Source organism: Diabrotica undecimpunctata, chromosome 2 (genome assembly GCF_040954645.1).
Source record: "Diabrotica undecimpunctata isolate CICGRU chromosome 2, icDiaUnde3, whole genome shotgun sequence".
Classification (NCBI taxonomy): domain Eukaryota; kingdom Metazoa; phylum Arthropoda; class Insecta; order Coleoptera; family Chrysomelidae; genus Diabrotica; species Diabrotica undecimpunctata.
In genome coordinates, this window is record NC_092804.1 from 108,579,299 (window position 1) to 108,602,097 (window position 22,799).

The 22,799-nt window shown below is 31.3% G+C and overlaps 1 protein-coding gene across 6 annotated transcripts in view; it reads right to left on the reverse strand.

The window, feature by feature from the left end:
- Positions 1-22,799, reverse strand: part of Liprin-gamma (liprin protein kazrin) — a 298,413-nt gene that overhangs the window by 199,224 nt on the left and 76,390 nt on the right. For 5 of the 6 annotated variants that reach the window (XM_072523265.1, XM_072523266.1, XM_072523268.1 and 2 more), the window contains exon 2: positions 1,050-1,165. In XM_072523265.1, coding sequence (XP_072379366.1) covers positions 1,050-1,088 — 39 coding nt within the window. In that variant the 5' untranslated portion in view covers positions 1,089-1,165. Of the gene's footprint in view, positions 1-1,039; positions 1,166-22,799 lie in introns of all 6 variants that reach the window. The other variant, XM_072523267.1, reaches the window with a different exon arrangement.

Consider the following 22,799-nt stretch of genomic DNA (forward strand, 5'->3'; position numbering starts at 1 on the left):
TTCATTTGTTATATAGTGTTTTAACTTCACATATTTAACAGTTACATTATACAGGTCCCAACTCTAAGAAAGTAAAGTAGTTTTCTTTGGTATGAGTTGCTAAGTTTATGATAAATTACGTGAGATGGCGTCACTAGAAAAGTTTGATTTTTATGTTATAAATATATGACACTAGGCCCCAGGAGGGTATGGTACTATGACATGCCATACACAATATTTGAAATACCTGCTATATACCGGTTCAATCATTTATAATTTCTCCAATGTGCGCGTTTGTAATATTTTTTTTTAGTTTAATGTTTTGTACTGATTTAAGGAATCAATTTCACCTCAATATCAATATCAATCTTAGTTTGGCCAAAAAAAAAATTAATTACTAATTAAATACAATGTAAAATAGCGTTATTTAACTGTTTTTTGTGTCTCCTGTAAAATTATAATATTTTTACATTGGAGATATTTCATTCCTAACGACGATATATTATATATATATATATATATATATATATATATATATATATATATATATATATATATATATATATATATATATATATATATATATATATATATATACCAATGTTTAATTATATTAAGAGCTTGTTGTTTTTGTAGTTGTTGCTATACTTTGAAATTGTACGCTCTCAATAAATACATTTATGACGGAATTGGAATTTATTTTTTAAAAACCCGTGTTAGGCTTTGATAGGCCGCTTTAACTAATTAGATGGTTAATAAGTAATTAGCAAGGTTTAGCATATCAAGCATATATAAGTATATATGTTCCATCAATACATAAGTCAAAATAATTATATATATATATATATATATATATATATATATATATATATATATATATATATATATGGTTGAAATTATCTAAATGATTAACGCTATCGTATACTTAAAAGACATTAAAAATAGACTAACTACAATGACATGCAATCAAATAGGAAGGTGTAATATTGTGCAGTGTTTGGAAGTAAAAAAAGTGCAAAAGGTGTAGTATAAAAGTATTATATATTGTGTGTGTAGTTACCTAGATTTACCTGAGCGTCTACGAATAGACGTCGCATTAGCAGCGCCATGGTGGCATGGCGTCATTCAATGTAGACATTCTCTTTCCCATGCTTTCATTTATTTTAATCATGAAAATGTCACACATCTGAAAATAAAAAAGTGGATAGAGTTTTTATTATTCATATGTTTTTAATTTAAAATTATCGACATAGTATACACTCAGTGACATAAAACAAGGAAAAATATGATTTGTCATTAAAAATATTACAGGGCAATAAAAATCTAACGTATATTCAATAAGTCTTCTTTTTCATCCTTTATTTTTTGAGTTTGCTCTATTCTTGATCTCGTTTTTTTATCTCATACTGTTTGTTTCATTTGATAAATAATTTTTTATATACAATATATACAAGGTGGAACCACCTATGGAATAAAATTATGTCTCGTCTTGTTTTAAAAAATGCTAAGAAATGCTGAGACTTTTCGACATCTATATATTTTATAAATATGCGCTTTTTGAACAAGAATTTAAATGTACAGGATGATTTACGTATGCCTAGCTAATTCTATAAGTTTTATTTTTGATGGACCACACTGTTATTTCTATATTTTTAAATGCTGCTTAGCAAACAGATTTTAACGAACTCTATCATATAGGATCTATTATGAATAATACAGGCTGAAACTTCGAAATTATAAAGTGTAGAAACCACTTTTGGAATAAAATTGTTTGTGTTCTTATTTTAGAAAATTATAAAAAACGCTGAACACGTCAACTTTTAAATTCAAATATGCCCTTATTAGACATACATTGAAATCTATTAATTTACGCAAGTCTGCCTTAGTCCATCATCTTTATTTTTAATAAAAAATAGTGTAAATTTTATGTTTGTAGAAACTACTTGACAACCTATTCTCAAAAAAGTATATTATGCAGGGTCTATTATGAAAAATTCAGGGTAAAATTTTGAACCTTTGTATAATTTTCGCCAAACATTAAATATATAATATTTTGAAATTAATAGTTCTTGTTTTTCTTTTTGTATTTCGTGTAAAAACTTAGGTACTTTGCAGTTATATAGTTTGGTTTTGATACAAACATAATCTAATAATGTTAATTTTAAAAATTTTGATAAATTACAGATTAAAATAAACTTTTGCAAGTAATTTTTATCGTAAATTGCATACTTCTTATTAGGCTGCATACAATTTGAATTATTGAATATGTAAATTTTGTATAGAAAACCAGGGCAGATCTGTGAATATACATTTCGATGTGAGAGTTAGGATTCAGATTTTTGCCAAAGAAGTTTTGCAATAACTTATACAGTGCAGTAATAATAATTAACTTATACTTTTTCTCAAATTGGTCAGTAATATAACAAAGAAATCAAATATATAAAAATTACTAAAAGTTTTTTTTTCTACTTTACTTTACTTGCTTATAACTTCAAAACTATTTATTTTGGAGCAAAATCCAAATAAAAAATAAACTAAAATAGCGATAACTATATTTTCTATAAAATACGTAAATTATTATGTTACAAAGCCTTTATACATACCTATACATAAAAGGATAATATTAAACTTTAACAATCATGCCCATCAAATTACTCCACAATATAAAAGTGTTTAAGATAATCTTGAAGGCTGATTTTTTAGTTTTAATACATATATTATTTCCCTGTCGATCATTACATTATATTTTAACTGATTCCAGTTCTCTGTATACGTGTATTCTATTTAAGGCATTTTTTTGTCTCGACAGCTAATGGTTATTGACATAGGCACAATTTACATTCATGTTTACATGGTTAATACTTTACATTGGGTACAAATTAGTTACAATACATTTTTTATAATACATTTTATTTTAAATTAAATTGTATAACTTTGTGTTTTTAAAAAAATTTAGTACATTTTCATAGTTGCTGCTGTTTGAGATAAATATGTCTTTTAGGTTGTTACCAAGATTGTATTTTCTTCTGGCCCCTAGGTAGTGTTGACAGTCAAGAAGTGCATGTGTTACGGAAGTCGTGGTGTTGCAGTACTGGCAAAAAATCTAATTACTGGAATTCATTAGGTGTCCATGTGTAAGGCGTGTGTGCCCTATTCTCAATCTTCGAATGATAGATTTTTCCTTTCTTGTCATTGGTGGGAGCTGGTGGTAGAAAATGTTTGGTTGTAGAACGCTTAACTTGGTATTGCTTCTTTTGCAATGATCATTCCAAAGGTCCATTATTTTATGTTTGAGTGTTCTTTTTAGATCTGATGATGTTTGAATGTCTGTTGTTACGTTAAGAGAGCATACTTGTTTTGTTGCTTGATCGGCTGTTTCGTTACCTGGAATACCAACGTGTGATGGGACCCACAATATTGTTACTGTAATTCTATTAGTTTGAAGGCGATTACATATACTCTGAATTTCTTGAACTATTGGGTGGATATAATGTACGTTTTTTATGAACTGCATGGAGGACAGAGAGTCCGTACATATTGCTATAGTTTTCAATCATCATCGTTGAGTGGAGTTTTCACCGCTTGTAGTATTCCATATAGTTCCGCAGTATAAATACTGCAATTGCTGGAGAGTCGAAACAAGTTGACGGTGGTTGTTGTTGTAACAGCACAGCCAACACCTTCTTCAGTCTTAGATGCGTCTGAGTAAAGGATGTAGTATTTCATAGAATCTTTTATTTGATAACGGAAGGTGATATTTTATTCTTATTATATTTGGATAGTTCTATATTGAAATTTGGAAGTTTACATATCAATGGAGGAGTTTGAGGGACCGTGAAAGGGCTGGTCGACAACAGACTCATATCTAAATAAGAAACTAACATCTGTATAGTGGACGGTACCATTCTAGGATTATTAGTAACTGGTAATTGTCTATTACAGATAATGTGGGATTTGTGGGATTTGCTGAAACGCTAGCGAAATAGATCAGTAAAAGTTGTCGTCTTAGATGAAGCGAAGATTCGAAACATTCTACATGAATGCTTTCCGCCGGACTGGATCGGAATGCTCCTAAACAGAGTCGAAGGGAAGTATTTTGGACTACATTTAGTGAACGTAGTAGTGATTTACTTGATGACATGTAGAGAACACTACCATAGTCAAGTTTGGAGCGAATAAGAGCTCGATATATTTTTAGTAGTGTTTACTCATCGGCTCCCTAACTATAATGAGCTAGTTATTTAAGAAGATTCATTAGTTGAAGGCAGCTACCCTTAAGTTCTCGAATGTGTGGTCTCCAGGAAAGTTTTTTATCGAAAATAATGCCAAGAAGCTTTATTTGATCTACTACTTGGAGAAAATTTCCATTCAGAGTAATGGTTGGAGATTGCGTGTTTTGTCTTCTGGTAAAATGAATAACTTTGGATTTGGATGGGGAGAAGTTAAGGCCGGATTGACTGGCCCAGTTGTTTATTTTACTTAGAGTGTTTTGTCGTAAAGTATTTGTGCTGGATGTGACCTTTCCATGACAGAATAATATTATGTCGTCAGCATATATTCCGTATTGTACAGGGTCGTTTATGAATGAACTAATATCGTTAATACTAAGGAGAAATAGTGTGCTGCTTAGGACAGACCCTTGTGGGACACCGTTTGTGGTTATGTGTTGTGAGGAAGTTGTGTTGAGGCATTTTTAAATATTATTTTATTTATAATATCTGTATACCTATTTATAAGAAATTCAACTATTTTGTAGTGCATTTATTACAGCTCAAGCTTCCGAACAGTAGGCTTTTTCTAAATTAACTAGGACTATCTCGTAAATCTTAGTATATGTTAAACAGTTTTATGGTTAAAAAAAAAGAGACAGCAGCGTTAAAAATAATTTTACAAAACTATCTTCTTCTTGTTGTTTTGTTAAAAATCGCCTTATAAAACCAGCTTTTTCCTAGTATTAGACTTAACTTGAATTTTAAATTTAATTTTAATCAAGTTAATGCAATCGAAGTTTGCCGTTACTTTAGTATTTTGAAAAATAGTTTTAAATCAGTATGAAAGAGGGAAAAAATACTAAAGACTATCACAAACTAAAGTGAATATATAGGAAAGTGTTAAAAAAATGCATCAAACAAAATATGAGCATTATCAAAAAATATTTTTTTTATACAAAATCATATCGCTTATACATGATAAGCGAAAAATCGTGTAATATAATTTTATTAAGATTGAGCCGTTCGTGACAAAATTATAGGGATTCTAAAAAGGATCAATAATTTATTTAAATATCGTCAGTCAACCCAAACTTCCAATTGAAAAGATCTTCACATATACACCGAAAGCCAAAAACCGAACGTTATTGCTCAATTTCCATTTGATAAGATATTCCTAAAGCTGAAGGGTTTTCGAGTCATACTTCAGTGGTAGTATATTCGCTAGGTCAAAAGGGTCAATTCATGAAAAGTAGGTAAAATTGAATATATAGAAAAACGGAAATTTTTTCAAATATAAATATACACACAAGTTTCTTAACATATAACGAATTGAACTAATAATAATTAAGTAATAAAATAAGAAGAACTCTGATTAATATAAAAGATACATCCACAAAATAATTTTTCGATTTGATAAAAAATAAAAATTTTTGAGTGCTTCGAAATCAAGTTGAAATTTTAAGAAATATGCAGTATATATTATATTTATATGACTTATATACAAATATATTGAATATGAAAATTCAACATTACGCTTAAAAAATAAGGTTAAACTACATAATCATGGAAATATTGAGATTCTGCACAACGTTCTGTCCATCGCAATAAAAAAAAACATGAGACATGAAACCTCTCGAATTTAATTTAAATGGTTAAATTGTAGATCTAATTTTTCTTATATATACAAATACTAGCTACTTTGCGTTTATTTGTAGACACGAGAACTTAGTTTCTGAGAGAATATCGAAGAAAGTGTACATGAAAACAGAAATTTTTATGGCTAAAAATGCAACAACTCGGTTTCAAATAAAATGTACTTATATTACCTAATATTTTCAATTAAAAAGAAATCGTGACTTCTTTTATTTTTATAGCTAAAAATGTTAGGGATACCCCTTAGAGAACGGAAGGAGCCAGAGAAGCTAGTCCTGGGAGTTGCAACTCTCAACGTTTGAAGCATAACAGGTAAAGGAAGAGAGATCGCCGATTTTAAAAGATCTTGGAGGCGAATTCAAGTAAATATAATATATTAGTTCGAACAGCCACTTTAGAAATGGAGTCGGTACTATTTTGAACAACGAATGGAAGGAACGCCTTATAAGCGTAACCTAAAGAAGTAATAGTATAATGATTCAACTGAATACAGGCAATACCAACGTAAACATCATATGTGCCTACGCCCCGCAGGAGGGTGTGAAGAGCAGGAGAAGGAACAATTTTGGTCCTTGATTGCGAGATGCTCAACATTCCTGTAGATCAAAAGTGTTTTATTAGAGATGATTTAAATGGATATATTGGTAGAGTGAGTGGTATGGAAAGAGTTTATGTAAGTTTTGGAATTTGAATAAAAAATGATGAAGGAAATATAGTGTAATTCACTTTGCAGTGGAATGAGATTTGGCTGTCATTAATACATTCTTTTTGAAAACTGAAGACCGGTATGTTACTTATAGTAGCGAGAGAAGGGGATGTCAGATAGATTTTTTGGCTGCATAGAAGAAGTCAGCTTATAAGTTGCAAACTATAAAATGATAAAGGGTGAGTATGTAGCTAATCAACACCGACCGGTGATAGTGGATACAGAGATAAAGGTGAGGAGAAAAGGAAAGCAAGTAGGACACCAGAAATTAAAGTAATAAAATTTAAAGGATACGGATTTGGCAATAGTCTTTAAGAATATAGTTCTGGAAGAAATTGAGAAAATAGATACGGTAAATGACTGGTGGGAACAACAGTAAAGTTGTGGTGAGAGTGGAAGAGGCAGTTCTAGAATAAAAATCTTGTAAAGGGCCTCCTACAGACAAAGAAACTTAGTGGTGAAAGTGCAACAGAAGGTTAGAGAGGAGAAAGAGGCTGGAAAGAGGAATGACAGATCTAAAAGAAAGATAGGTAGGGATATATACAATGTAGCAAGGACATAAAGTCTGCAGAACTGTGGAGTTGGAAACACCCAAGGGGATGAAAAAGTTATACAGCATTGCTAAACCAAGGGACAAGTCATCAAAGCACTTGACCCTCTTGCGGCAAATAAGAAGTGCGGATGGAAGAGTATTAAGAACCTATGTTGAAATCACGCAAAGATGGTATAAGTTCTTTTAAAAGTTGCTAAATAAAGAACACCAGAGTGCAAATAAGTTTGAAAAGCCCTGATATAATTTAAATGCTCCATCATCTTAAATCTTCTTAAAAGATATGTTTTGTCAAAGAGCCTAATACCCAGGACATTTACAATATACACCCCCCTCTCAAATGCTTATATTTTAACGTATTTTACTTTGGCATATACATCTTCCTAACTCACTCTGAAGCATTTTCTAATTATATTGTGGTTTAGATAACTGGACAAATTATTTTGGAAAAGAGGTTTTCATTTTTTTTATTACAGCTTTGGGTTACATGCTTTGATAATATATATCTTATCCTTTTAAAAAATATAGCAAAACATAACTTTTATATTATTTCTGCAGCTTCTTCATAATTAATTAACTTTAAATGTAGAATAACTTTTAAAAAAATCTAATTGTTAAGAATAAATTACAAAAAATCACTATATTAGAGAACATATTCTTCACGTCAGAGCAATATATAATGGTATCGGAAAAACAACACCACATAAAATATTTTTTCTAGGCGAAACCAGAATCCTCATTAGTATCACTATGCTTACTTTCTTCATCAAAATTATTAACTAGTGGTGCGATATCTTTTCTAGTTATTTATTATTTTAGTAACACTTAATATTTGACTATATTTCTGGTGATATGCATTATAAAGATTCTTCTTAGATGGCTAAATAGTTATTTTTCTTTTTTTTTTATTTAGAAAATCGCATCGACCAAATGGCCATTAGCGAAAAATTATAAGCTTTTATATCCGTTGATACTGATGTGTTTACGATCTCGGAAACGTCACTCACTATCGCGTCTTTCGCACTATGGTCAGCAGTTTCGTTGCCTTTTATTCCTATATGAGATGGGATCCAGATGAAATTTATTTCATTATGATTGATATAAGTCTGAAGAAGGACTGTTTTAATTTTTTTAAAAGCGGGTTTTTTGGATACAGTTGTCGGATGCTTTGTATGGCACTAAGTGAGTCTGTTAAGATAATATATTTGGAGTTTGTTGTCAGATTGATTAGTTCTATGGCGCGATAGAGAGCATACAGTTCAGCTGTATAGATAGTACTAACATTAGATAGTTTGAATTTAAGAACCTTCTCTGGAGTTACTACAGACGCTCCCACACCTTCGGATGATTTTGAACCATCAGTGTATATCTGAGTATGATTTTTATAACGACTAATGATTTTTCTAAAATGGGAAATAATTAGATCAGGATTAGTGGAGTTTTTATGAAATGACGTAAGTTCTAAGTTACATGATGGTATGTTTTGAATCCAAGGTGGATTATGATCATATGTGTATGGAAGACATTCAGATATGACAATATCAAACAGATGCAAATGGTCTTTTATTCTTTTATAGAAAGGTTTATTAGAACGGTGATTTGCATTGAGGTTTGGGTAATTATCGGTAAAAGTATTTCTATAGACAGGATTTTTTGCATTATCTTTAATTTTTGTTGCATATGTTAGACTAAGGTAAGCTCTTCTATCATTTAACGACAATTCATTTGCTTCGCAAAGTAAACTTTCAATCGGTGTTGTACAAAAGGCTCCCAGGCATATTCTGAGTGCTGTGTTATGAATAGTATCGAGCTTTTTAAGTACTGATTTCGATGCTGAGTCGTAAGCTATAGCCGCGTAGTCTAGTTGTGATCGTATCATAGTTCTTTATATAATTAGCAATGTACTCCTGTCTGAACCCCAATTCTTGTGTGCTAGAATTTTTAGTAAATTTAATCTTCTGTAACATTTACATGCTAGATTATTGATATGTTCTTTCCAATTCAACTTTCTGTCAAAAGTAACTCCTAGCAATTTTAGCGAATCTTTTTGTTGTAGCGATTGGTTGTATAGATATAATGAGATTGGTGTACTGACTTTGTTTTTAGAAAATACTATATATTTAGTTTTAGTTGTTAAAAAGATAAATCCAGTTTCCTTTGACCATTTGTCAATATCTAACAAGAAACCCTGTGCAAGTTGTGAGAGGTTGTTTAAGTTTTTGCTTTGACCAAATATTATGAGATCGTCAGCATATAAGCGGCCTTTAAGTGGAAGTTTTAAATTTCGTAGAACATCATTTATGGCAATTATAAATAGCGTAGGACTTATAAAAGATCCCTGAGGAATTCCATTTTCCAATTCCACTTTTGACGACAAATTACCATTTACTCTAACTTGGATATATCTTTTATATAAGAAGTTTTTTATAAATGCAAGGAAATGTCCTTTGATTTCTAAATCGTACAGTAATCTGATGATACGGTGGCGCCAAGCTGTATCAAAGGCTCTTTCAATGTCGAAGAATATTCCAATACATTTTTGATTAAGGGAGAAGGCTTCCCTTAATCCCAGATGTACACTGCTTTCTAGGTCTATAATATTGTCTAGAGTTGATCTATTTTGTCGAAAACCACTTTGTTTTGGAATAATAATATTTCGATCTTCAAGTGTCCAGAGGAGACGACGGTTGACCATTTTTTCTAACAGTTTGCATGCAGTACATGTTAGCGAAATTGGTCTATAAGACTCAGGATCTGTTTTGGGACATTTTGGTTTTAATATAGGTATTACAATAGAATCTCTCCATGCTGTTGGAAATTTCTGTTCTGTCCAAATAATATTAAATATGTTAAGAAGATGATTGTGTGCATTCTCAGGTAAATACTTAAAAAAACCATTGGGATGTTATCTGGACCCTCACTAGTCTCTTTAAATGAGTTTAATGCATCTTTGTATTCATTTCTATTAAATTTGGTATTTAAAGCATCTGTGTCATCTACAAACGGTATAATTACATTGCATTCTTCGTTCTGTTTAAAGTTGATAAAATTATTATTATAATTGCTTGTATTAGATCTATTTTTATACGTATTAGCAAATTCTTCTGCTATTTCTAGGTCATCTGTGATTATTTTATTATCTTTCCATAGTTGAGTGATTTTGTTATAAGCCGGTATTCCAGATATTTTTTTGACATTCTTCCACATTTCAGACATAGGGGGTCCTACTGTTTATACTGGACACAAATTGAGCCCACGAGTTATTTTTCTTTGTTTTATTCCTTAATTTAATATGTCTATTATAATGGTTTTTGTTTATTTTTTGTATTTATAAGATCCATTCTAAATTGACAATAAATGCTATGCACAATTGGCCATGAGAGAAACAACTATTTTGTTTATTTAGTTCATAAACACTTAAAGAATAGAATTTTAATGTGTTTATGGTCATGGCGAATGTAAGACGAATCTGACGAATATTGAATTTGTTTAAGTTCGAATGAAATCTTGTAATGATAACTTCCTTATCCTTAAATTTTTCTTTAAGTATTGAGTATATTATATTGCTGAAGAGTTTTTTTTTATTACCGAAGGCACTTCGATACATAGTTCTGATTGTTTTAAATTTCTAAGCAAGATGCACTACCGAGTCAATCTCTAGTTCTAAATGGGGCGATGGTAATTTACGCATATCCAAGGTGTTTAAAAATTCAGATGGATAGTTGGTTGCTTCGTCATTGTTTTTGTTACATAGTCGATATATTTAAAGGAAAGCAGTGGATAGATGATTTGATTTTGAATTATTAAGTTTTAAGTCGTCTATATTCTTCTTAAGTGTTGCTAAAATTGTTTGTTCACTTAACCAATTGAATTTTTTTTGGTTTAAAAATATGGTTTAGGAACAATCTACTAATGATTTCGCCCTTCGTTGAAACGAAGTTAAAAAAATTCGAGGAAATGAAATAATCCATTCACTCATCACATAATATATGGATGAGAATACCAAGAGGAGTTTTTGCTTGGAGAACTCTTTGACTGAAAGATTGTTTAGCAATGCAGTCTTTGCATATTTGTTGTTAAGTTTATATTTCATCCGCAGCGGTCGGTAATCTTGGAATTACTGGTAGTGATTGGCGAAAATAGCCGTATGTTTCACAATGCTCTATCTATTTGAAGTTTTAACGACACTTTTAATGCTAATTAAGCCATTTAGTATTATTGTAGAAATGTATCCCCTATACCACCAGAAACAATTGCTAGAGAAATTTGAAATTTCTCACGAACTGTGACCAAAATCAATGATACAACAATTGTTTTCCCAATTCCATCAAGTGTATAAAAACAAACATTTCCATTATCAATTGTCTTAATTAACTTATTGTATACTTCTTTATATTAGGGTTTCAACATTGAAACATTCTCTAAAATTAATTGATTCAATGACTTTCGACTACATATTCACGTCTATATTCCAATTATCTATTGAAAGCGTCGCTCAATTTACAATTTTGCGATGGCATTCCAAACTTTACCAACTGTCTACATGACTTAATAAATATCTTCGGACAAAAGCAAATCTCATCCCCTTATTTACTTATAGAGTAATACTCTTGCATCTGACACATTGTACTTATTTTACAGTTCAGGTGGATCCTGTGGGAAACATAACTAAAAAATGATTAAAAATAATTAAGTGTATCTGACTTGGAGATATAAAAAAAACTCAAAGAGGTTTTTGTTCTTAAGTGTAGCAAGTATCTCAACTCATGTTCATGGTCAATAAAATTCTGTTCTCCATTTGTTCCTACCACTTATGGAATAGTAATACTTTCGTTTCTAGGCTTCTTTACACATTCTTTTTTTTACCTTGTTTGAAGCATATATGCTAATAATTGTAATATCACCGTTATCAAATTTTAATCTATTTGTTACTATCTATTTATAAATACATGAATGTCCTCCTATTCTAGATGTCTCCACTTCTTGTCTTTTAGTAAAGCTATACCTCAGCTAGCTTTTTCATTTTGATATACTAAACGGTCTATCATTATATAATCTTTCAAATTTTTAGTTCCCCGAAGTTTTTTTTGGTTCAGTTATTATTGCTATGTTGTTTTTGCATTTTTTATTTCGCTGTTTAGTTCTTGATACTTTGACCTCAATTCTCTACAATTCCAAGTACATATCCTTAATTTATCCATTATTTTAGTTTTGAAACTCTCAGAATCGTTTTGAAACTGTTTTTTTTGTGGCGTGTCTAAGTTAAATGCTATGTTTATATGGGAATAAGATTGATCGTAATAACAATTACATTTTACCTTAAAATTTGACGTTTTAGATTTACACATCGGAAGTCATTCTCAAAAAAGATTATTTAATAATTTTGTCAAAAAACGGTATGTAACCAATAATACTGTTTACAAGATTCTATTATGTCCAAAATTAAAAGCTGATTTATTTTTGGCCACTGTGTTATAGGAAACAGCAATATTTGCCTGATAATATGTGAGGGTAAATGTTTTACCCCATGGAAATTTAAAACTATGATTATTCTAAGTGTTCAGTATTGTTAATATGTGCTGAAAAAGTTTGTACGTGTGTAGATCATGAATATAAAGTACAATGAAAAGATGCAGCCATAGTCATGAAAGAAACAGACATGAAAAACAGAAAAATTAAAGAAGCAGCCCTCATCCTACTCAATAAAGAAAAATGTGCAACAAACCCATCTGCAGAATTTAGCAGGCTTTGGTTGCCAATACTAAAGAAGAATACATATACTATCAACAATATACCAACAATAACCGAAAATAGTGGAATAAGAAACTGTGAAGACACATCTCCTACCATACGTAATACATATGCAACACACAACACACGATTACTAAACAGGAACACTCTACACATGTAAAAACGTTTACAACTCGTGTTACTAATACTAAATACTTAAATTAATCAGAGTTTGAAGAGCATTTAACAAAAACTGCATAAAAGTTGAGTACAAGAAATAACATTATACAGAAGCTCTGCGGTACCACCTGGGGAGCATCGGCTTCCACTCTCCGCTCTACTGCCTTAGCCCTTGTTTTCTCGACCGCTGAATATTGTACTCCAGTCTGGCTATACAGTTCACACGTAAAAAAGGTCGACAATCAGCTGCACAGCACTATGAGGATGATAGCTGGTACAATTAAATCAACTCCCACCCAATGGCTTCCAGTATTAAGTCACATCCCACCTCAACATTTACGATGAGTCGACACACTTACACGTGAATACAAAAAGATCATGAACAATATAAACCTGCCGATCCACCAAGATACCGAGGATGCACGAAATACCCGTCTCCGTTCTAGAAAACCACCAATGAAAACGGCAAGAATGATACATGAGGAGTTCAACATCACGAATGCATGGTCCCAAGAATGGAACGAATGGCAAAATAACATGCCCTGCATTACCCACAAGCCACCAGGTTTTGATCTTCCACGCAAAACATGGTCCACTCTAAATAGGATCCGAACCAGACATGGCAGATGTGCATACATGCTACATGAATGGGGAAAGAACCCGTCTCCTCAATGTGACTGTGGGGAGACTTCCTGTTTGCAACTTCAGAGTCAATTGATTATATAAATGCACTTGATGTTTATTTGTAACTATTTAAAGTTTGTCAAATACCTATATTACTAGTGTTTGTGTATTTGTTCTAAATGTGTTGTAATTGCCATACGATAAATAAATAAATCAGAGTTTGAAATTTCCATGGAGCAACACATCTACCCCCACATCTTTTCAACCGCATAAGGCTGTTGCCTATAACACCGGGGCCAAAAGTGAGTCAACCTCCAATTGTGACATAACCTTGTTAACAATCTTGGCGATAATATACAACAAAATTATTGAATAATCTTTTTTTTGAAAATGAAACAAATTTATAGGTAAAATGTAATTGTCACTAAATATCAATAATTGTGGCTTATTCCCATATCAACATAGTATTATTATCTGAGAATCGGTATTCTAATTATTGCCAAAAACACCACCATTGTGCATTTAGAGTATGTACTTTATTTAATAACAAATAAAATACTCTTTTAGAATATATTTTATGGAAGGAACTAAACGTACAGGACACAAATGCAAAATATGTAATGTGTAGTATGATATTTTAAATTTAGTGGTATGTTTTGTATACCTAATTACGATTTACTACTCTGCGTAATTTTAACCGGCTTTATCCAACTTCGATTATTTTACCGAAATAATTTTATTTGATGTTACACCCCTGACCGATCGCTGCAGATATGTAGGCGAAACAAGATTCATAAATCAGTTTTGGAGCGATTGCTTATGCCGGCTGTTAAGCTAAATCATGCAGGAACGAAACCCGTTTTGGATTGATGTTCAAAACTGAAATGACTTCCATTTCAATGACGTTGAAGTATTTCGCGAAAGGTTTCCGCTAATCTTGCTCTATGAGCCCTTTAAATTGAATAGAATAAGGTGATATATGAAGTACCATACTTTAATAACAAACACATCTGTTTTTTACTAAAATTATTATTTGGGACTTTAAAAGCACTGTACTTGTTTATTTTTACGTTTCGTTTTTTTCTCCAGCTAGTAACATTAACACTAATATTTTCCATTATATATTTTGTTTAATAATTGGTATACATAGTTCTACAAAATTACAGAATGAACTCTTTGGAATAAAAACCGACCTGTTTCAGCATTTTTTTAATATCCAATAAATATTGTCCAATATCAGTGACCAACCATATATATATATATATATATATATATATATATATATATATATATATATATATATATATATATACTAATAGGTAGTACAAATTAGTCTATATATATATATATATATATATATATATATATATATATATATATATATATATATATATATATATATATATACTAATAGGTAGTACAAATTAGTCTTAGAAAGAGATTCATTAAGTAACGACATAGTGATTATAGCGAGCACATTCGAGGAACTGCAAATAATGATGGGGAAACTAGCAGCCAGCTCCCAATACGTCGGCCTAAAAATGAATATGAAAAAAACAAAAATAATGACAAACACAGATGACCCCAGACGTATAACTATAAATGGCAGTGAGAACAAATCCAGGAATAATCTACCTAGGCCAAATCCTGAGACTTGACAAAGAGAACCAAAGTGCGGAAATTACTAGAAGAGCAAGACTAGCATGGGCAGGATTTTGAAAACTTAGTTGGATACTTAAGAACCGCAAAATACCCCAATACTTGAGAAGCAAAGTGTTCAACCAATGCATCCTTCCTACCATAACATGTGGATGTCCAACCTGGACCCTAACCAAGGCAAACATGAATAAACTAGCCACAACAGAAAGAACAACGGAAAGAGCAATGTTAGGTATACGACTGTCAGATAAAAAGAGGAACGACTGGGTAATCTCCAAAACAAAAGTCGAAGACATAGCAACAAAAATTGCCAAACTAAAATGGAGCTTTGCGGGCCACACTGCTAGACAAAAAGACCAACGTTGGAATAATACAATACAATATTGAAGACCTTACGAAAGTAAACGACCAAGAGGAAGACCACAGATGAGAGGGGTTGATGATATTAAAAGAATAGCCGGAACAAATTGGAAATATGTTGCTTAGGATAGAGACCGATGGAAGGAGTTGGGAGAGGCCTATGTCCAAACATGGACGACAGAAGGCTAAGAAGAAGAAGAAAAGATATGGAAACAAAAGAGAGTGGCGCGAATTCTTTTAGAAAAGCTTAGTAACATGAAGCAAACCTATAATGGAGAAAAATCGCTCCAAAATATCTGCTAAACCTTAAATAAGATTAGAGAAGAACGTCTAATAGAAAATAAAGACAGGGGGAAGAGTTGGATGAATTACATTATAATGCAAGTCATAGATGAAAGCAGAAAATGAAAATACGGTATTCTCAGGGTATACAAAATACAAAAAAAGAAAATAGGTTAAAATCAAAGTGTAAAGAAATGAAGTTGTTGGAATAAAAATATGATACGTTTAATATGCATAAAAATATTAAACAAGCAGCTGTTCTTACGAAATCCAACACAGCTATCAAACTGCGAGATCAACTGGGGTATCACAGGTAAAAATCAAGAGATTTGCATATGATCCACATACATAGACGAACTCTTTGATGATAATAGAACTCCATCCTACATATGTAATGATTACTTACAAATTACATTAGATAAATTTGAAAAAGCAAAATCACAACTAAAAGATGGTAAAGCTCCTGGACTTGACAATGCATACGCTGAACTTATAAAACTATTTAGAACCGACGGTTCTCGATGAACAATAACGCAATACTACTCTTTCAAAGTTAAGATGATTTATGCTAACAACGTGTGTTGCACCAATTTAATATAACCGCCAGAAAATTGAACATGCTAATTTCCCCAAACAAGACAAAATGCTTGTTATAATAGCAAATTTACTAAGATGTAAATTGGAGCTGGAAGGTCAGATAATAAAACAAGTGATAGAGTTTAAATATCTAGGCATCATATTATTTAGATACGAAAAGCTCGAAACTAAAGTGGAAGATCAAGTGAATAGAGCAAACAGAGCCGCAGGTTGCCTAAATGAAACAATATGGAGAAATAAAAATATCGGAAAAGAAATGAAAGGTAGAATTTACAAAAGTCATCAAACCAATAAACAATAATCGCGGCAAAAACACGACATGACAAGGAGAGGACAAAGAGGATGTAAGAAACAGCAGAGATAACAACACTTTGAAAAATTGATGGTAAGACACTTTGGGACAAAAGCTAGAAGTACAGATATACAACGTAGATGCAAGGTGGAGAACATCAAGAACAGCCTAAGAAATAAAAGACTAGAATGAAACGATTGCATAAGCGAAATAACAACAAATATTGCGGTAAAAACGGCAAGAGACGATTCCCTAATAAGAAGACGATCAGTAGGAAAACCATGAAAACGATGGAATGAGAACTTACTGAAGGCATATTGAAAAACAGTTAGATTGTACATGTCTACATAAAAAGAAGAAGATTAAGAATAAGAAGGTTCTCAAGTTCTAACAAAAACATTTAATGACATATTTAAATGGATTAATACCAAGAATACGGCTAAAGTCGACGTTTGTTGCTTAAAAGAAAATAAAATCCGTATCCTGCAATGATTTTCGGACCACTAGCTTAATCTTTTAAGTTATTAGCTATAATCTTCTAAGTGTAAGTTACTTCAAAAGGACTGTGAGAAGAAAATATCAGCTATATACGTTTGGTTTTCGGAATTCAGTGGGTACGAGAGAGGCTCTATTTAGCATACAAGTGCTATTTTAAAAATGTAAAGACGTGAATTGCGATTTTTATGCATTATTCATTAATTACGGAGATATTTCTAAGTAAATGGAAATATTAATTAATATTGAAATAAATACCTGTGGTACAAGGATTATTAGCAACCTTTACTGGAATCATAAATGTCGTCTATCTATACAAAGGTAGGAGAATCCGATGGTTTATCAAACATTGGCTCCGACAAGGATGTATACTATTACCCCCGCTGTTCAACATATACGCTGAGGAAATCTTTCACGAAGCAATAGGGAATGTTGAAGCTGGAATTCGAATTAACGATGAATGTACGAACAGCATCAGAGATGAAGACGACACGATGGTATTTGCTGACAGTTATGAAGCCCTCCAGAAGTTATTAAATAGGATTACAGAAGAAAGTCAGATATATGGACTTTCACAAAAAAAAAAACGTATAATGATCTCTAAGAAGGAACAATTATTTGGAAAAATTAATGTGAACGGTCAACGAGTCTTCTTCTTAGAGTGCCGTCTCCCTACGGAGGTTGGCAATCATAATGGTTATTTTTATTTTTGAACTTGCTGCTCTAAATAAATCATTCGATCTGCATTAATACCAATCACGTAGATTCTTCAACCATGAGTTCTGCCTTCGGCCAATAGATCTTCTTCCTTAAATCTTTCCGTGTATGATGAGTCTCAAAATTTCATATTTTGGTTCCCTCATCACGTGGCCTAGGTATTCCAGTTTTCTGATTTGTATAGTGGTGATTAGTTCTGTTTCTTTACCAACCCCTTTTCAGTACTTCTTTATTTGTAATTTTTTGAGTCCATGATATTTTTAATACTCTGCGGTATAACCAGAGTACGAAAGCCTCGATTCTTTTTAAATTGCATTTTTCTAATGCCCAAATCTGAGCTCCATATAATCATATTGAAAATATATAACAGTGAATGGTACGTAGTCTGATCTCCAAATTTAGATTTTTGCACGTTAGGAGTGGCTTCATTCGTATTAATGCTGATCTGGCAATCTCTATTCGCCTGTTTATTTCTGCAGTATGATCATTGGTTTCATTGATCAAAGTTTCCAAGTACTGATACTTTTCTACTTGTTCTATCACGTTACCATTGATTGTCAATAGGTGACGTATATTTTGTGGCCTTTTTGTAATTAGCATGTACTTCGTTTTTTTAGCGTTTATAGTAATTCCCATCTCAGCACTATTCATACTTAAGCTTTTGATAAGATGTTGTAGATCTTCTATACTCGTTGTTATGATCACAGTGTCGTCTGCATATCGTAAGTTGTTAATTAGTTTTCCGTTAACGGTTACTCCCGCTTTGATATTATTGAGCGTGTTTTGGAAAATTTCTTCAGAATATAAGTTAAACAAAAGTGGCGATAAAACACATCCCTGTCTAACTTCTCTACAGATCTTCATTTTTTCCCATCAATTTTTGCCCATCAATTTGAACTATGGCACTTTGGTTCCAATATAATGTTTGTACTATATTAATTTATAATTTTACTGTCAATGCGCTTGTTCATGAGTATTGATATTAGTTTTTCATGTCTCACTTTATCGAACATTTTTTCGTAATCAACAAAGCACAAGTGTAGATCAACGAATACATCCCGACATCGCTGAATCAATATGTTGATGGCAAATAGTCCTTCTCGAGTACCCATTCCGTTTCGGAACCCGAACTGCGTCTCGCTAATATCCTCCTCTAGCCTTTCGTATATTCTCTTATGTACTACTTTCAGCAGTACTTTTAAAGTATGACTTATGAGGCTCATTGTTAGATAATCAGAGCACTCTTTTGCTGCTTGTTTTTTAGGGATGGTTATGAATGCTGACTTCAGCAACTCTTGTGGTTTTATTCCCGTATTGTACACCGTGTTGAATAAATCTGTCAATACTTCCAAGTTATCCTCTTCCACTAGTTTTAACAGTTTTACTGGTATTTCATCTAATCCAGCTGCTTTATTGTCTTTAGAGTTTTTGATAGTATATTTGATTTCATCTATAGTGATCTTCTGTCACTCTAAAGGATATAATTCTTGTATTTGTTTCATTTCACCTCTTTCATCTTGGAAAAGTTCTCTAACGTACTCCCCCCATCGTCTTAATTTCTCTGGTAAATCTATTAGTAGTATTCCTTTTTTGTCTTTTATGTATCCTTGCTGTCTATTTCGACCCATTTCAGTCACTTCTTTTATTTTTTTGTAAATATTTCTCATAGTATATTTTGTTTCTAGTTCTTCTATCTCTTTATATTGTTTCATCAAATAGATTTCCTTAGCTGTTTTGATTTTTCCTTAATTATTCGTTGTATTTCTTTATACTTCTGTAAATCTTTTCCTTTATATTTCCTTCTTTCTTCCATCTGTAATAGTATTTCTTCTGTCATCTACTGTTTTTTAGCCTCTGACCTATGTTGTATCAAACTTTCTTCAGCTGATTTCAGTAATGTGTTTTTTTTAAATTATACCACTTTTATCCAACGAGTAGAAAGAGTAAAAACATTTACCTACCTTAGTACGACGTCAATGAAAACTGAGACCATTTCTTAGAAATCAAATGTAGGAGAGAAAGCAAGATCTGCATTTCAAAAAATAGCTAAGCAATTCAAATGTCATGGTTTATCAATACCCCTAAAAATCATTTTACTGCGATGTTATATCTTTTCTGTACTATTCTACGGAGTTGAGGCGTGGACTCTCACAGACGCTACCTGCAATTAAATTGAGGCTTTCAAAATTTGGCTTTATCGTCGAATTCTGAAGATATCTTATACTGTCTATGTTACTAATTAGGTCGTTTTATTAATAATGCCAAAAAGGAGCTGTTAACTACAATAAAATCGAATACCTCGGTCACATCATGAGGAACAACGAAATATATGGATTGCTGCAACTAATTTTACAAAGAAAAGTAGAGGGAAAATGAGACCAGGAAGGTGAAGGATTTCCTGGCTACATAATCTATGTACGTGTTTTAACACAAAAACCATAAATCTTTTCAGAGCAGCAATGTGCAAAATACAGATTGCCATGATGGTCGCCAACATCCGAAACGGAAAGGCACTACAAGAAGACGTGTTCGTCTCTTAAAAACTCATATTTGTATTTGAAATGTATAATTACAATAAATATAGGGTTACTACATTATTTTATGTCGAAATTAATATGTTTTATAAATTATCACCTGTATAATGAGTATATTTCCCAGGAGTCCTTATTTGTCACAGCTAATGGCTTTATCGACCCAAGCTATCATATTAGATGTTCTAGATTTATGCCCCGAAGGTTTAAACTGAGATTTAACCATCTAATTATTAAAAGGAAATTTTAACAAATTATATAGTTACGCTGCTTTTCCGCTTATTTTCATGATTTTCTAAAAGAATCGTTTAGTTAATATTAATTATATATATTAAATGTCCTTATTTAGTCATAACTTAATAAAATGTTTTACAAAGAAATATTAGTCTTTAATATTTTCAATAAGATAATTGTTGTGACTGGTTGAGTGGGAGTAGCCGATAAAAAAATTTCCAAATTGAATTTTTAACAGCATATTAACCCTTTTCAGAAATACATTACTATTATAGATCTCTGTTTATTTGATATTGTTTACAAAACATGCGTAGAATTTTTATAGCCACAAATGAATTCGTCATTGCCAGTATGACTCCCAATAATAGGCACATGACAGATAGGCACATACAGAAAAATTTAATTAAAAAAAATACACTAAAACGTCGATTCGACGGTAAAATAAAGGCAATCTTAAGTCACCATTATTTACGTTTTTTTACGCAGACTTCTGAATATATTTGCTAATAACTCATGGTCAATATACCAGAGATCATAGTTTAGGAGGGGGCACCAACCTTAGTAGGGCTTATTATTGACTTCACGTAAAAATCTTACAGGTATAGATTCTAAAAGGTATTTAAGGGATAGCTGATGAAATTTCCGTAAAGACGTACAGCTGATTTTGCTTTGTTTTTGTTTTAAATAATCTTAAAAAACCAAAAAATCATTTTTTTTTAGTTTCTAAATTAAAATACGTAAAAAATTGACCAATATAGTTGCAAAAAAATCCTTAATTTTGCAGTAATTTATAAATTTTAATAATTTTATGTTTTTCATAATGGCATGTAATAGAACTGCTTAATATTGTTACAGTTAATGAAATATTAAAATGTACTAAAAATAGATCGACCAAATGGTTTATAAGTAACTCAATTTGTTTATGCCGGAGAGCGATAATTTAAACAACTGTTCTTATTTAGAAACTCACTCTAGAGAGGTATTTTGTAAGTCGAAATTAATTCTACATATAAGGGTACATTTTTAAGGTATATTTAAAAAAACTGCAACATTCTGTTAAAGTTGTCATTAAAAAAAACAGGTGTGGCAGTCCAGTGGGACTGCCGGTAGAAGTTACAGTTCTATACACGCATTCGCCGTTACAAATTTATTTGGGAGTTAATCTGCACAATCATTACATACGTAATGCTATAGGTAAGACATAGCAGAAAGAGAAACAGAATTAATAACAACTTACTGACAATTAATAAACAACATTTGACCTGTAATAGGAGTATAGTAAATGAAGGATTGAATCAATATTTTGATGAAAATGAATATTTTTATTTTCGTATATGTATGAAAGGAGTTGAATGCAAAAATTTTTTTACACATACTCTGTAGTAAAATTCATTGTTTATTTTGTTATTAATATAAAAATACAATATAATACACTGCAACATAATTCAATATAATAATACAATACAAATTAAAATGCAATATTCATAAGTATTTAAAAATGACAATAATATACATAACTTATCTACTTATGAAATACTATGAAATACCGTGTTTAGGATGTCAAAATAGCTATATTGGTCAAACATCACAATGGCTAAAACAACGCATCACACAACATAAAAGTGATTGCCGCTTGAGAAAAAATACTTGCGCAGTGGTTGAACACTATGAAAACACTGGTCATATGCTAGACTATAACAAAGCTCACATTTTGGCACAGACTGATAACTACAAAAGTAGATTATTTCTTGAAATGTATTACATTAATAAAAATAAAAACACTTTAAATTATAAAACGGACACTGGACAGTTAAGTAACATATATTGTAACATATTGAACAAAATTTATAAATATTAAAAATAGCCAACATTCATCTTAATAACAACTAACCTTAATAATTCATCAAATAAATATTATTCTTCTAACTTTTCTTTTATCGTTATTTTTATTTTTACATTTGAAATAATTTAATTTTTTATCGTATAGCTGTAACGAACG